Source organism: Rattus norvegicus, chromosome 15 (assembly GCF_036323735.1).
Source record: "Rattus norvegicus strain BN/NHsdMcwi chromosome 15, GRCr8, whole genome shotgun sequence".
In the NCBI taxonomy this organism is placed as follows: domain Eukaryota; kingdom Metazoa; phylum Chordata; class Mammalia; order Rodentia; family Muridae; genus Rattus; species Rattus norvegicus.
Window position 1 is genome coordinate 890,063 of NC_086033.1, and position 16,999 is coordinate 907,061.

Here is a 16,999-nt window from a genome sequence, read left to right on the forward strand (position 1 = left end):
CTCATGTAGCCTAATTTCAGAAAAGCTTGCGCTAACTAGATAAGCTTGCTAGAACTGATATAAAAACTTACATCATATCTTAATGTTTTTTGTTTCCTGTCAGAAATGGTTGCATACATTGGAAATTTTGTAAACAGGGCTGATGTGAGTGTAACATTGTTGATTACTTCCACTACAGGAACTGAGAAAGTGACAGCTAGTTCTTTCTTTTTTAAAAATATATCTTTTTTAAAAATTTTATTGGATGTTTTATGTATTTACATTTCAAAGTTTATCCCCCCCACTTCTATGAAGATGTTCCCACTCCCACCCACCCACTCCCATCTCAATGCCTGCCCTGGCATTCCCCTACACTGGGGAAACCAGCCTTCACAGGACCAAGGGCTTTTCCTCCTATGCTGACAGTTAGTTCTTTCTGAACTGTTAGATAAACCACTGGAAATAAACCCCACTAAAACCTACATGCAAAATTGTAGAGGTTAATAAAGGTTTGAAATTCTGGACAGAAGCATCAGGCAAAGAATTTAGTTGAAACTGATCTTCCCTAGTTGCTGAATGTGCAGAGTAAACACACACCCTATAGTGTGTGTTTCAGGGGAAGAAGGATAGTAAAACTTTCCCCAAAGGATGGTTGTTAGCACTAACAACAACAACAACAAAAGCTCTCACTGCCCACATCAAAGAATTAAAGTATTTTGAAATTTAAGTGTCTTAGGTCTCCTAGAGAAGAAAGGCAGTGTACTTGGTGTGTGTGTGTGTGTGTGTGTGTGTGTGTGTGCGCGCGCACGCGCACGCTGGTGTGGGTGCTGGACATGTATAGATGTACCTGTATTTGATAGTAGGCATGTTCTGAAAACTGCCTTATCTATCCTTATCAAAACTACAAGGAAATGGAATCTAATATCATCTCCACCAACTGTCCAAATCACTTCTATTTCCTTGGTGTTCAGTATTAACATATCTTGCTGTTTTATATATATATATATATATATATATATATATATATATATATATATATATATATATATATATATTAGGTAGATGTTCTCTCCAGAAGCCCTTCCTTTCCAATGAAAGTTTAATGTGGTTATTTCCTGCTCTAACCCCTTACTTTCCAGGATACAATGTCTGCACCACTCCTATTGTGATTATGGGAGTTACCCTAAGTTTCTGGGCTTCTGGGTAGCTGGAAGAGAGCTAGTGCTCTTAGGCAGAACTGGGTTTAGAAGGCTTGGTGGGTTTAGACAGTTTCGAAGCTGTTCTTTCTGTTTTCTGCCACTTTCCTGGTGTTAGTCTTTTTCTCTAAACCCCATCTTTGTATCCACTTTGTAAGGATTCTGGAAGGTGCAAACTCCATGACAGGTTTCTATGCTTAATTCACACCAGCAAGTAATCTTTCCAGTCAAGGGGACTGATTTAATGGCAGGGACAATTATTCCTCTCTGGGTAGTTAGAGACAGCTGGACTCTAATTCTTAAGAGCCTTTGTTCGGGAACATCTGGGTTGAAAATACTATAGTTAACAGATGATGCTGGTAATAAAAGAAAGGGGGCTTTGTATAATGGCGTTGTCAAATTTGGTAGACCTCTACTTAATAATTATCAAGAAAGCAATCTAACTTGTTATTACAACAGCTTTATTGCAGATTTCTGGTTTAAGACCTTTTTTGTGACAAGTGGCATTTTTCCCCTCTTGGAGTAAAAAAGGGGGGATCATTTTTTATTCCCCTGTAGTTTTTGCAACCAGTGACAACTTTCCACACTAGACATATTGAGAGATTTCTTCTTGGAAACTAAGAATTAAACGCTTGCTAACTTGTGGCTGGCTTTATCTTATTTATTACACTGTGAAGGCTTTCTGGCTTTTTTCTTCTCATTCTTTCTCCAGCCATGATTGTGTTTCCCAATTCTACACAAGTTCTATATACATGGAAATGCTGCAAGCCGAGTAAGTGAGAAGAATAGAGATACCTGTTTGAGCAATATTTAAAATATAGATGCATTTAGAGGCAGACATCAATAAAGATGGAGAGGGGAGGAAGTCTGAATAGGAGGAAGGGGTGGGTACTGTGAGACACTGAGAAAGTGTACCCTTGAGGACTCATTTCATTTTTATATGAAATCGCATGTTGATATATTTTCCAGTATTTGAAGGAATACTATGTTGGTCAAATAGTATGGGCCAATTGCACATTTTAAAATGCAAAGGCCTTTTGACCTTGATCCTGTGGATTTTCCCTCCTTGGACTTCATTTGTTTTCTGTATAAAAAGACTTTGAGGGGCTGGAAAGGTGGCTGGTCTTCTGGAGTTCCTCAGTTTGATTCCTAGTACTCACATAGCAGCTCATAACCATCTAACTCAGTGCACGGATTGCCTGGATTGGACTGACTTATGAATGAATAAAATCTACTTTTGATCTTAGCTAAGATTCTGTGAGGCAACTGTATGCACACTTACTAGCAAGCATTTCCATTCCCACCAGTGAGGTTAAATCTATACAAACAATTACGATCTTTATTTTAATTTTTTGGATACTGATTAGATTTAGTAGTGTTGCTTCATCCAGTGAATTTTCTTCAACAAACAATGAATAAGGTATATGACTCTTTTAAAAACAGTTTAAATGTCAAGAGGAATAGCCATATAAGTAGTTAAAGGAGTGCTGTGGAACATACACTAAGACTATTTTCCTGCTATAGTTGGTGACACTTGGGTTGGTGTTTCAGAATTGATCTGCACAACCACTTCAAAGTCCAGGCCATTAGACCACTGACAGCAATCAGAAAACCTTCAAATCACAGGGAGAGCTCAGACACACTGTATGGAAGTGTTCCTCTAAAGCCTGGTTACCAAAGGCAATATTAAGGAGCTTGGACCTCCCATGTAAGAAAAAAACAATTGATCTTGTTTTCTAAATACAATATGAGGCACTCACCCTTTACCAGCACCTTTCTTGCAAGCCACACATCTCTATGCCTAGAAGATCTTATTAAGTCTTTTTTTTTCATTGAAAACTAACTACAAGGAATGAGGTGGTTTAGTTGGTAAAGCTCACTTTGAGCAAGCATGAAGACACGAGTTCAATCCCCAGCATCCATGTGAAAGCCAGGTTTGGTCTATATGCATTTGCAATCCTAATGCTGGGCTGGCTGAGATGGGAAGAGCCCTTTATCTCACCAACCAGACAGTTGGACAGAATTGGTGATTTCCACCTCCAACTGAGAGACCTTGTCTCAAAAAATAATATATGAGGAGCAGTCCTCAAATAGAACCCTGACCTCTATAATGTGCAATATACCCCTCACACACCTGTCCACACCCAAGTCAAATCAACTCCATGTCTCTCATTCACTAAGAAAAAGCAACATATCACTTGTAGGGACAGAGTCCTCATGACTTTTACCCACCTTGCTTTCTATCCACTCCTAATTTGTCTTGTCTTGCTCTTTCTATGCAATCTCTATAGGCTTTGAGTCTAGTTCTCAAATATTTAGACTGTTTTCCTGCCTCAGGACTTTTGCTCTTGCCATTTCTCCCCCCTGCCCCCAAGATCCCTTTCCCTAAAACATCTCATTCTCATCTTCTCATCTCTGGTGCTCTCTGCATCTTCAGGGTAGTCCTCTTGACACCCCCAAACTGGTACACCCAGTTAGTCTTTATCCTCTCAAGTTAAAACAACTTCTACAGTTGTCATGACCTAGACATTTATTATTGATCCACATGTATATTGGCTCATAGTTTCTCTTTCCCAGTGAAAAAGACACTTCATTGGAGAGGACGATATATCTCCCTCCAGGGTCACCCAGAGGCCTAATTCTTAACCACTGCATGGGCTATGTGGGTATTCTGGGACTTAACTTTAGCACCAGTCAAACAGAGTCATCAGTGAAGGATGGTATTCCCCACTAAGGAATGTGTGGAGAAGTCAGTAGAGCCATCAAAGAAGACCTTCCCTTTTGACCTAATAGCTGGTTCTCTTTACTGTGCTGAGATTAAATAACCAGGGCTCATTTGTCATTATCATTTGAATGATGTTTCATTATTAAAAACCCCCTAAAATATACCATAATGCTTATTGTAGAAATATATGATGCATAATGTATATGGTTCATTTTTAGTTCATATGAGTCCTTATCTCTTTAAATAATCAATGCACTTCTTAATCCAAATCATACTATATGAATTCAGGTGGTTTATGTCTTCTTTGTGGCCTTAACATCTTAAAATATTTTTCAAAATTCATTCTTTAAAACTTTTCTACTCCACATGCATAGCACAACCTTGAATCTCTTTCTGCACAAGCATGCTATGACATCTCTTTTTATTTTCTTGGAGCTGAGACACTGTGAGTAGAATTCATCTCTGTATGGAGTTCTGCTCTGTTAGTAACTCCATTCACTGTACACTGTGGAGAAACTCCAGATGTCTTGAAGATGTTTCTGTAGCCAAGGAGAGAATGTTCAGATATGCAAAACTATGAGAAGCAGCCACAGCCAGTGCAAACTTAGCTAGGAGCTAAATGATTTGCATATAGGAAAGGAGCTAGAGACATTTTGGAAATAAATCTGTGAAGGGAGCAGTAGTTAGAATACTGGTTGGAGCTAGAGAATAGACTGGATATGACCTGGGAAGATGGTTGGGAAGAAAAGAGAAGAGAAAATATTGGGGTGCAGAGGGGTTACAAGAGTGAAGCCAGAGAGGAGGAACAAGCGGACAGAAAGCAGTCTGGTCTGCAGCCCAGAACTATGGGCAGATGAGGTGAGACAGCTTGGACGGAGCCAGGAGTGACAAAGCTGTAGTCATGTGCTGGGCACTTAGATAGAGGCTAAGTATTATTACCATCATTCCAACCACACAGGGGTTTGCTCTGAACAACAATATAGGCCATTTGTACAAAAGACCGAAATGGAATCCAAATAACAGGTTGCACTGCTCCAAGTCTCTCCCTCCCCCTGTAGTTAACATTTTACTACCCAACTGAGTAGCTAATGAATCTGGCGGGTGTAAATCCCCAGGCACAAATCTCTGTTTGGGGTCTGTGTCTAGACATCCAGACCAGAGCCTAATTTGCACTTTGAACATCCAGTACCTTATCATTTTTGGGGAATCAGGTTTAATGGGGGTACGGGAAGTGTCATTTTACTAGCTCTGCCTTTGGCACTGGGTGGTAAACTGAGGATCCACTGGATAATGACTGTGCTAGGGGACTGAAAGTTCATAGGTAAGTTTGTTATGTGGCTCTGGTATCCAGAAGCACCGACTGAGAGGCTTCTCTTTCTCATTGCAGGCTGTGTTTTGTGAAGCTTAAGCTCCTGATGATAGCCATTGAGTACAAGTCTGCCAACAGGGAGAGCCGGTAAGTTGATATTCATGTTGGAAGTGTGCACTCTGGGAAGGTTCGCCCAGGACCTCTTTCTCAAATATGATTTATTTGCTAGGAACCCCACGAAACTCCTCCCTGACCCTGCAGTACATTTCAAGACAAGGAAGCTTCTATCTCAGACCAGCCTGTCATCCCATGTCCCACTGGGCATCCAGAGTCAATTACCCAGGAAGAGAGGAGAGAGCCACTCTTAGTAGGCTCTACCCACTAGGCTATACCTTCTAGACAAGAAAGCAGCAGCAGACTCCCTCTTGAAGCTCCTTTTACTGCTGTAAGCAAAAAGCAGGTGGCCTCTGGCCTTCTTTCCAGCAGCCTGCAGTAGAACTGTGATGGGAGGTGCCAGCTCCCTCAATAGCCAAATTGCAAGCATCCTATTGTGTACCATATGTGTTTCTCCCACCGCAGCAGCAGATATCCAGGTGGCAGAATATCAGCCTCATGTAAATTAGCCAGGAAAGAAGAGCTCTGAGGCAGGAGCTCTCGTTATTTATTTATTTTTCCATTAATGATGTGCAAATCAAACCGATGAGGGACAGGGTCTGGTTGAAACAGATAACACCCCAGTCGATACATGACCTTACTGCTGGTTGACGGCAGCATTGTATGAACAAGGAATCCAGTCAAGGGGGTCCTACATACAGCATCGATAACATAGATGATCTTTGATCCTTGACTCTCAGTCATAGTTTTGGAAGAAAAAGATCTGGTTGAAAGATAGCCTGGCTTTTGTTCTCTGAAATGATGTCTGTGCTCTAGTGGGTCCTCTGCTGCTGCATATTCACAAGGACAGAGGGCAGCACACACCAACACATACCTTCATAACTGAGCACAACGCAGGGCAACACTTACAAGGTCCTGCTAGTATCATTTAAGGAGTTTTCATGATCTTAACGAATGGCCACACACACACACACACACACACACACACACACACACACACACCCATTTCTAAGTGTGTGTCTGTGACAAAAACAAAACAAAACACACACTAGATCACAAGCAAGCAGATACTATGTTGTTTCCTCCCTTAACTGTAAGATCAGATTGTCCTTAGTCAATCTGATCAAATGTTGCCTTCCTTTGAAAAACCCAAATCAACCAGACAATGGGAGATAAAATGGTAGATTTGGTGGCCATGTGTAAAACATGGTGATAGCAATTTAAAAAAATTCATGGATAGAAGGATATGTTTTTCTTTTCCATGTTGGCAAAGGAAATGATGTTACAGTATTATTTGAACACAAGAGAGGTCTAGTCACTTATCTTTCTACAGTAAAAGTGGAATCTTCTGAGGTTGCTCTTTGTTCCTCTTTATACCCAGCTTCACCTGGACCTGTGTATGTAGAGGAGAAACTGGGTCCTTGGGTTTTAGAGTTTTCGAGTGGGTGAGCATCACAAATGGTAATCTTTGTGGTGCCAAGGCAGTCTACTTGTGGGCATCTGAACATTTTCTCTATATCATTTTTGTTGATCCCTTTCAAAGCATAAGTGAATATAAAGAAAGAAAAGTGGCATCATGTAGGCATTTTCTGAGCCTTCTGGAATAATCTATGGCAAGAGCCGACTACACCAAGCTGTGAGCATCAGCTGGTCAGCTTGTACATACCTCCCTTTGGTCACAGGAAAAGAGAGCATGCCTCTAGGATCAAGGCACCTAGGAAAACAGATTCCAGGTTCCATGAAGACACAATCTGCCATCCAATAGGCCCACTCATTGGGTGGCAAACCTGAGCTGTTTTCAACAAGCCCATGTACAGCAAAATAGGTTGTTTTGTCTTTTTCCCAGTCAGGAAAGACAAAAAAAAAAAAAGAGGAAAAGAAAACAGAACTTGTTTGGCTTTGTATTGGCTTTCTGTGTGTAGTTGCCAGCATTAATCCTCCATGTGGCTTGGTCTCCGTGTGGAAGCACAGGAGTGCTTGTGGAAAAAGGTGTGCTGGAGGGAATGTGGATCATACCCCCACAAAACCCAGGACTTATCCAACAGAACATTTTTAAGTCCCAAACCACACTTTTTCTTTATCCTTGTGAGAGACATAATCCTGTTCCTCTCCAATTTTGTAATAGACCAGGTATGAAAATAGAGAGAGGTCGAATCTCTTCCCCACCCTCCTACCTCTGACCTGTGTTAAAGGATGTTCTCTGTTGTTGGTTCCACCCATGATGCTGTTTTCATGCTTTGCTGATAAACCTTGTTTTCACACACATCCTTGAAATGCTTTGAAACAAAGGTTTTATTCCTTCCTTTCTCCTGGTGTCAATTGATTTATTATCAAATTGTTTGATTTGAAATTCTTTTCTTGTCGTTTTTGCAGAAGCCGAAAGCGGTATGCATTCTTCGTTAACTTTCCTTCCAACCTCCACCCTCTGTCTTCACTCCTAACCACAGGACTAACCATTTGCCAAGAACGCAAGAAGAGAGAGATTATATATGTGTATATATATAATCTCCTTCCCTTGTCTAGTGTATATATATATATATATTATATATATAATATATATATATATAAAATCACCCATCTCCAACTAGAATACATCAAAAAATACAGCCTGCTGTTGTCGTTGTTTGATTTATTGGTTATTTTGGTTGATGCACTAACTTCTTTGCAGGAAAATAAAAGTAAATAAACAAGCAAACAAATATGTAAATTAGTGGAAAGGCAGAGTCCTCTCTTCAATCATAGTACCAGCGATAGGAACAAATCATATTAAAATTGAAAAGGAGGACACTTCTCTCCAGCCCTCTGTGTCTGTTATCTGTATTGTCCTCATGTTGTCCTCATGTCCATCAGATATGGGCGCCATTTTGTCTTCATTGCACATCCAATTCCCAGTGACCCCTCTGTCTCTATGTTGAGCTTTTACTTTGTAGATTAGAGTTTCTGTCCTCTATCCACAAAACAGAGACCAAGCCCTTGCACCTCTCCTTCTCCCCGTACTTGTTTGGGTTAATTTCATTTTGATTATCTAACATCTTGAGCAGTGCTGATAAGGAACTGCCAAGCTATTATGTTTATGCTCTACAATAAGCATGTTTGTCAGGACAAACTCATGGGTTTCTTTTGCTCCTTGTGTGTTAGTAGGAAATACCTAAGCTTTCACCATGTGACTTCATCCTGTGTTGCCGCTGTTTTGTGTTGCATGAAGCATGACTAAATTATCATTAATGGCTTTTTTAACGTATTTGGGTTCAGGGGTGATTGGTGTTGTTACAATCTTTTTCAGCATAGTTTTTCAATAGTGCAATCTCCTAAGACAGTGCTTTTGAAAGTGCAATGCCAACCTGTTGCTGTTCTTCTCTGTGGTTGTAATCACTGTCATGTGTTTGTGTTTATACGTGTGTGTGTGTGTGTGTGTGTGTGTGTGTGTGTGTGTGTGTGTGTCTTGTCTGGCACTTCCCAATGTCAGATCTTCTGTGATTTATTTTTTTAGTAGATGTGAATAGAGGTGGCTTCCTGTCAGTTTGGTATTATTGACATGATCCAACTGCGAGAAGTTATTGCAACACTATGCATCTTTGAAGGTCCACAGTGGTTGCACCTCTGCTGTTGGCTTTTGGCCTTGGGTCCTTTTACTTTGTGGTGAAGGCATGTTGTGATGTAGGCATGACTTGTCTTAAAATGTTCCAGAAAGTATGGCTTGCTCCCAGAACCACATATCCAATGTTATCCTTCCTAGATCAGCTCTCTCTTTTCTCTCTCATGTAGCTAGTCTTTTCTGTAATATAAAACAATAGATTGAAATTTAATATGATTGATATAGACTCAGGCTAAACCCAATCTTGCCAATATTGTTGTAGACCACAGTGATGGCCATTTGAGTTCAGCCAACTGGGAGCAACCTTTTTTATGGTGTCTCTGTATGTAAATGGACTAAGCCTATGCATATTGAAGCATGGAATACACAAACTGTCTTTTACATATATTCTAATAGAAATGCATGTGTCTAGTTGTGTGGGACTCCAACAGCACTTATTGTAAAGCCCAGAAGAAATGGAAAATTCCAGAGAGGTGATAAGGTTTGAGATTTTTTTCCCTAAGATATGTTAAAATACAGCACAAGCCGCATTGCAGTTGAACTTCCAGAGAAGGGACACAAATTGGTCTAAACGAAGTTCCTGCTGACAGTAAATGTATATGTCCATGAGTAATCAGAGAGACCTCTTTCCAGTGGTGTGATTCATCTGAACATAGCATGAACTCAACTCCTCAATGGCTTGCATTTGCATTTACTCTGTTTAATGAAGTCCCATTAGCTTGCTAGACACAACTAGGATTACAGTGTTTTCAAGTATAAACTATACCTCATGGAAGTTGTGATAATTTTTAATTGCTTGGGGAATGGTACATGATGCCTTGCGGTGAGGGGGGTTGGGAGGAAGACATCTAGACATCCATGCGCGCGCGCACACACACACACACACACACACACACACACACACACACACCTATTCTATTTATCTATGGTGGATTGCAGTCTTCTTTAAAGTATCTGTTTCAGTTGATTTACCAATCATTGGCCATCTCCTCGAACAGTAAGGTTTAGGAAGATTTAAGGAAGGGTAACTAAATACTCTACAACTGTTGCACCTTAAGTATTAGAGAGAGGAAAATGATATCTCCCTAACCTAGTCCTGATTTTCCAACCTGCTCTAAACTCAAGCATGAGATGGCCAATGAAATAGATTGCAAGGTAGTATCTCCCTTAGGCCCCCGTGACAGATACCTACTGTTGAGGAGAGCCCATTCCATGTTGAATCAGAAACCTGGGTTTCAATTCTAATTCTGGTTTCACTATTGAAAACAATTGCTCCAGCTGCCTAAGTAAGTCACTGCTTACATATTTGCATATTCATACTTCATGCCTGTGGGAACTCCTTATCTTGGTGGCCAATCCACAAGAACTTGTGATCACTCCTTTGAACAGCCTGACTGATGAGAACTCCAGTTTGGGTTTTTGAAAGAACAAAGTTGCTGCTTTCATTTACTTGAGAGGAAAAGAGAAACTCTGAGAACTGTGGTCGATGACTGTGACATAGGTTTTTCACTCATTCTATAGCTCTGGAAAGTACCTATAGTATGTAGGACTCTTTATATGTTTATAAAAAGGGGGCAGGGGCTAGCATTTTATTTAAATGTTTTAGATTTTGAAAGTAGATAACAGTTATGACAACTGAAATGCTAAACTTAGGAATGTATTTCTCCAAAGAGTCTTTGAAGTTCACAACCCACACAGGAAATGTAAAATGTTGTGGACCCCAGGAATCAGAGGCCTACTCCTCACCACCATTAGAACTGAATCGAGCCTATCTGGACAGAGTTCCTTGTGAGCCTGGACTTTTTTCATTTATCTCAAGGGCTGGCCTCATTCTTTTGAATCTTTCAACTCCCTAAGCCTGTCTCAGCCTAATCTTTATACCTGCCTCAGACTTCGTGCCCCCAGGGAACATGAGATTACGGGATCACAAGAGCTCTAAGGACAGTGAACCATCTATCTCTTGCGCATCACTATAAAACTCAAGGAATGGGAGTGACTCTATGCATAACCCAACATGAGTCTACAGTAGCCCATTTCCAGATGTTGCACAGAGACCATACGTTCACAAGAGTTCAAATAACATCGAAGACAAAATGGCAAGCAGGCCAGTGAAGCTGTGACAGCTTGTTAACTCTCATTTTTGTAACCACCTGCTGATATTTATAGAAACCAAAGATTAAGGGCACAATGTATCCTTAATGCATAGAGCATATGCCTTTCTTCTCTTAGAGATTTTGTCACCTAGGGGTTATATACTGTATTTTCTAGATTAGGAGAGTGCGACTTAGCTGCCTCAAATGACCAGAGCCAGGACCCAATGATTTCAGGATGATGCATGCACCTAAGTACTTCACTAACATTGCTAGGAAACCTGAGACTTGAAAACCAGGGTGACCTTCTCCAGCACCAAGCAACCCCTCTCCAAAGCACTGACTTAATGAAAAGGCTCTTGAAGACTACAGTACATTCCTTTGACATTCATTCTCTAGACTTCAAATCCCAGGATGGCACTGATCTGCATTCTCTAGACTGCCAATCCCTGGAAGTCACTATAGATCAATTTTTGCTCAGTGTACATACAGAAAGGAGGAAATAAAAAGAATCCCTAACTTGATGGGAACCTTGAGATCACTGCATCTCACAATGACACTGTGGGCTGCATCGTTGAGGTGCAGATAATGTGACTCAAAGCATGAGGTCTTCAGGCATACATGTCACCAATACAATGTGTGTCACTTTTATCTTTCATATTCTGTTGTCCAAATTATGATAGGACCCTACCCACCTACCCACTCCAAACCTGGGAACCCTTCCCCCATTCTTATGTGAATTCTTATCAAAATAGAGACTTCCCTAACTTTTAAGAATATACTTTCAAGGATCCAGAAGTGTGTGAGTTTTTTGTTTGTTTGTTTTTGTTTGGCCTTTTTTGTTTTGTTTTGTTTTAAATGGATGAACTCATGCGTAATACTATCATGTATAGTTTTTTTTTTTAAAAAAAAGCCCTGTAAATTCATCTCACAGGGATTTTTTTATTTGATTGCTTTTTTTTTAATAAGAAGCACAATATTCCAGTCCATCCAGCCAGGAGACCTCTAAGGAAATACAATATACTTGGGCACTTCTGAAAGAATAAATTGATAACAATAGCTATAAGTGAAAAGTATTGAGCTGTTTAACATTACCCTACTTGGTTCTTTGGCCAAACGCTATTGTTAGTGTTACTACCCATCTTGTAGGGACTGGCACAAGTTACCACCTAGGGGATAGAATATGGACCCCACTTCTGATTGCAGAGGCAGTTGAATAGGAACTGTGTCTCAGGAACGTAGGATGAAGATGTACTCGTAAAATGCCTTGTTTAATTGACTTGAAATTAATAGTAGAGTCTCACATACACTTTGAGGAACACAAATACAAATTTTATATGTATTTATCTGTAAAAAATTCTGTATAGTCTCAAACCTCTTTTCCTCATGAGTGTGCTAAATCAGAGGGCTCGTGATATAAGAGTAGGGGCTGGCAGAGGGGTAATTCATTATAAGGTCTTTTTATAAAACCTCTGCCTTTTGCAGGATATCATTGGTGTAGGCTGTTGGGCTATTACAGTGGGCCTATGGTTCCTGATTCAGAAGGAATCTCATTGCTACTGGGGATTCTGGGGTAAAGCAGTGAACTCTTCACACTCTGCTATTACTTAGTATTAATAAATACAATGACACAAGCCCTGTTTCCTGCTGTCATCAGGTCTTATTACAGATAATGGTGGATACTCCTGCAACCACAAATGGTGATTTCTGCAGTAATGATCTGATCACAGTTCTCCTAACAGAACAGTAGTTTTCCCAGGTCCTTCCTGTTTTGCTGCAGGTAGAGGACTCCTTTGACAACAGTGGTTTTGTTTTTAGAATGGTCTTACCACAAGATCACATGTTAATTGCTACCCTTCATTTTGCTTTGGATAACTAGAGAATCCTTTAGCTTGAGCCCAAATATCTCTTACCTTAATCACAAGCTTTTCAGATCAAAGAACATTGCCATTGTCTTTTGCTTCAAGTTGCTAAATTCAACATCTGTTAAGCTCAAGGCCTGCATAAGACAGTCTGGTATTCTGCTTTTGACCTACAGGGACTTGCCTGTTTCTCTCATTTGCTAGATTACGGTGCATTTATCTGAACTGCTATCCCAAACATAACTTGGTCAGCTAATCTATTTCTGGCAATAGTAGGGCAGTGTATACCCCTCCCTGCAAAACAAGGAAGTTGTTTTGTTTCTCTTTTTAAAAAGAGATGATTTTTATTTGTCTTTAAAACACAGTGCACCCCAATGAAGGAATGCCACCTTTATATCTTTTCCACACAACACATACATTTTTATAAAAGGCAGACTGGAGTCATTGAGGTTGGCCAACAGAAGATAACTTTCTTTATAACTGTATACAGATCAGGTTCTTCATGGAGTCTACTACTCCAATGTCCTTCCTTCTACATTAAATACAAAATAGGTGTCTTGTACCATTCCCCATGGAAGTATGTGGTATGTATATATGTATGTTTCTGTATCCATATAGGGGTCCCATCAGTGCTATATCATCTAAGGGAGAATGGGTGTGTGTAGAGCTTCATTAGGCTGACAGTGTTACAAGATTGACCATCAAAATCAGTTTCAGGATGGGGTTGCATCCTGAAGAACTGTACTTCCAGTCAGGTGCATCTGGGGGCATCTAAACAGGTCTGCTAAGCAAACCCAGACCGTTGGGCCCAGATCTGCTTTGATTCTCCTGACTTGGAGTGTATCACCTGGAGCTAAATGATGGCATGGTTGAACTAGATGTGTGGGCCAGTAAAGATCAGTCTCTAAGAAAAACAAAGAAACTGGAGTGGGGAAGGGGGGTAAGCATTATCCTACTGGGGCCCCTATCAAAACAGCAGGGAGGTGTTACCATCAAGGTTTTATGCTGAACATGAGCTCATACTTGCGTCTTCTTTGTTTGTTTCTGTTCACTGAGCAGAATATTAATTAACCCTGGGAACCACCTTAAGATCCAAGAAGGTACTTTAGGATTTTTCATCGCAAGTGATGCCAAAGAAGTTAAAAGGTAAGAGTTCATTTCATCTGCTTTTCTTTCTGTCTGCTCTAGCCAGCCACCTTGATTTACCAATCCTCTCATGCTCCCATATGTCCAAGGGTTTAGCACCAGAACTATTGCAGCCCCTTCCTTGAGCACCTTTCTCACAGACATTGTCTGTCTTTAAATTAGAATATTAAAGTTTTAGAATCAGGAAACCTAGTGCTCTCTCATCTTCCAAGGAAGGAAACTAAAGCCCATTAGAACTAAAGTGACTTCAGGTCATTTTGATTCTGAAGAGAATTCAAGAGATATCTGGCCTCTGGTCTGAGGTTATTTTCTTAATAATGTCTGTGTACAATATTCCTTAATATTACAAATTTTCTCCTGTAAGTGCCAAGTAGAGTTTCAAACAGCTTGGGTTAATTTCTGATGGAACATTAAACTCCCCCTATTTGTGTTTGCAACTTTCTAAGCAGTAGCTAAAATTGTCAGCCTTAATCGTGAAGAACCTATGGGTTTAATGTGAGGCTGGCACCAGGTTCAATGTTTTATGAAATTTTTATTAGTGTCTTTATTCCAGTTTAAGTAGCTTAGGGAATCATATGGCTTTGCATATAAGTATGGACTATCGTTATATGTGATTCTATTCCACCCACTTTGAACATTCACTTTCAGAGACAAGTAAGCCAGACAGGTTACTCTGTTATTTTAAGTCAGTACTGACTATGACGGCCTTCCCTTCTCTGTGGAGGCCTACTATCACATTTCCATTCACAGCCAGACATGTGCTAAGCATGTTTATGCTATATACTAACCCTCAGAAATAACTCTGGAATAGAAGTCACTCTTACAAAGTGCTCAGAACTGCGGCTCTCTCATCTATTAAAAAGCCAACATGCCCTTATGAGCCCCTACTATACACCATTGCCAATACCACCTTATGTGAACCTACTATCCACTGTCACTGCTTTGGGTACTATGGGTTTCTTTATGTTTATGTCCTTATCCAGTTGCCTGTAGCCTTACGAGTTTCTTTTTTTTTTAAATTATTTTATGTGAACTAGTGTTTTTCCTGCATGTGTGTCTGTGTGAGGGTGTTGAATCCCCTGGAGCTGGAGTTACAGACAGTTGGGAGCTTCTGCATGGGTGTTAAAATTGAACCCAGGCCCTGTGGAAGAGCGGCCAGTGCTCCTAACTGCTAAGCCATCTGTCCAGCCCTACAAGTTTCTTCTCTATCTAGGAGAAAACTAAAGCATGGCTTGGTTTATCAGTTTGTGTAAAGTAATAGTGCTAGCAAGAAATGACAGGATGTATTTGCAAACTCTTGCTATGCCAATATAGGACACTGATATTTGACAAATCCAGGCTTATGACTCTCTTTTTTTCTATTCAACTGTAGGCCACTCTAGTTTAAAATGCTTCCAGGGAAAAGAGCACATGGGATTGGGGGCTTTTTGTTTTCATCTGAGCTCTCTGATAAGTTTACTTTTGAAAATCAGAGGGTGCTTGACATTGCTAAAGTATATGAGAGAAACACATCTCTGTTCATTTCATGGGTAGAAGAATATCCAGAGACAGGATCATCAGGACTATCCTAGGTGGAAGTTCAGGTGAGAAAGGAAAGTGGGGTGTCTGGGCAAGCCCCACACCCAGGGACTCTGGAATAGTTACACCCTTGTCCAGATATGGGACACAGAAGCCTGAAGCAGCATCTCTTCTCTAAGCATGGTAACTGGGAGCACAGATGACCAGACATTATGCACACCTCCCAAACAGCAAGTTCAACCTGAACTCCCATTGCATCTCTCGCTAATGACTGTCACAAATACCAGCAGTCCTGGAAACAAATTACTTCCTATATTAGGGAATGTAATATGTCTTATTTCCATGCTTTATGGTGTTCACAAATACATGCTGACACCATCAGCTACAACTGCGGTCTGTAATTTTCCATGGTGTGTGATATGTCAGAGCAAATGTTGTCAGTTATGGGATTTCAAATAGATGAAGAGTGCAGAAAACTACAGAAAAGACATTGGAAATTTGAATAAAACTAAACAAGGTTTTCTTAAAGAGAGAGAGAGAGAGAGAGAGAGAGAGAGAGAGAGAGAGAGAGAGAAGTAGATTATGATGATCTCTTATTGAGTCTTTACCCTCTGTTATGGCTGCAGAAACAAAACAAGATGACAATAGCAACAACAACAAAGTACACACACACACACACACACACACATACACACACACACACACACAAATTTAGTGGAGTCATAAAAACTTTGATGTCTAAGGCTTATGGAAAGAGGAATGAACCCATCTAATCCCATGAAGAGGTTACTCTGAGTATTTGGTCATATGTTTTTAATTCGCTGTCCCTAAATACTTCTCTTTTAAAATAACTTTGGAACACAGTCCAGTGTTTCTCTTACCTTCTTTAGGAGACACATATTTTGTTTGAGTCATAAATAAAAATAATAGATTAGTTGCTGAGTTGAGAAAAATTATCTACTTTTATATTAATATTTCTATTTCTGGTTTCTTCTGAAAACATGAAATACCCCAACCTTGGAATCATTCTCGAATTTACTCACTCATCACTCATTCACACACTCACTCACTCATTTGCCCACTCACTCATTTATTCATCAAATATTTTAATTAATGTTTGGGAAGCTCCAGAAAGATCTATCTACTGTCCTAGGGATCAAATTCTATAGAAGAGAGAATATCAGAGTTTTAGAAAATTTAAAAGAAAAGGGAAGATTTCCATTAGGTATCGCTGAAGGGTGCTTCTCCAACGAGGTAGCATCTGAACAGAAATAGAAATGAAGGGGGTGTTGCGGGAATCTTTTTTGCAATGAAGGGATGGGAAAGGCAGATAATGGTAAGATACTCTTTTTTTTTTTAAGACAACAGGAAACAGCATGGCCAGGAGAGGACCAGAGGATGGGAGTAATAAATCAGAGGAGAGGCTACATCTGGTTCTTTGGATATTTAGAAAGAAAATGATCTT

At 40.1% G+C, this 16,999-nt stretch overlaps 1 protein-coding gene across 33 annotated transcripts in view; it reads left to right on the plus strand.

Annotated features, from left to right (window-relative positions):
• The window catches only part of Kcnma1 (potassium calcium-activated channel subfamily M alpha 1), a 706,053-nt gene that overhangs the window by 538,998 nt on the left and 150,056 nt on the right, over positions 1-16,999 (plus strand). For 19 of the 33 annotated variants that reach the window (XM_063274699.1, XM_063274700.1, XM_063274706.1 and 16 more), the window contains exons 16-18: positions 5,288-5,356; positions 7,697-7,708; positions 13,930-14,016. In XM_063274699.1, the coding sequence (XP_063130769.1) occupies positions 5,288-5,356; positions 7,697-7,708; positions 13,930-14,016 (168 nt within the window). The remainder of the gene's footprint in view (positions 1-5,287; positions 5,357-7,696; positions 7,709-13,929; positions 14,017-16,999) is intronic. The other 14 variants (XM_063274701.1, XM_063274708.1, XM_063274729.1 and 11 more) reach the window with 1 other exon arrangement.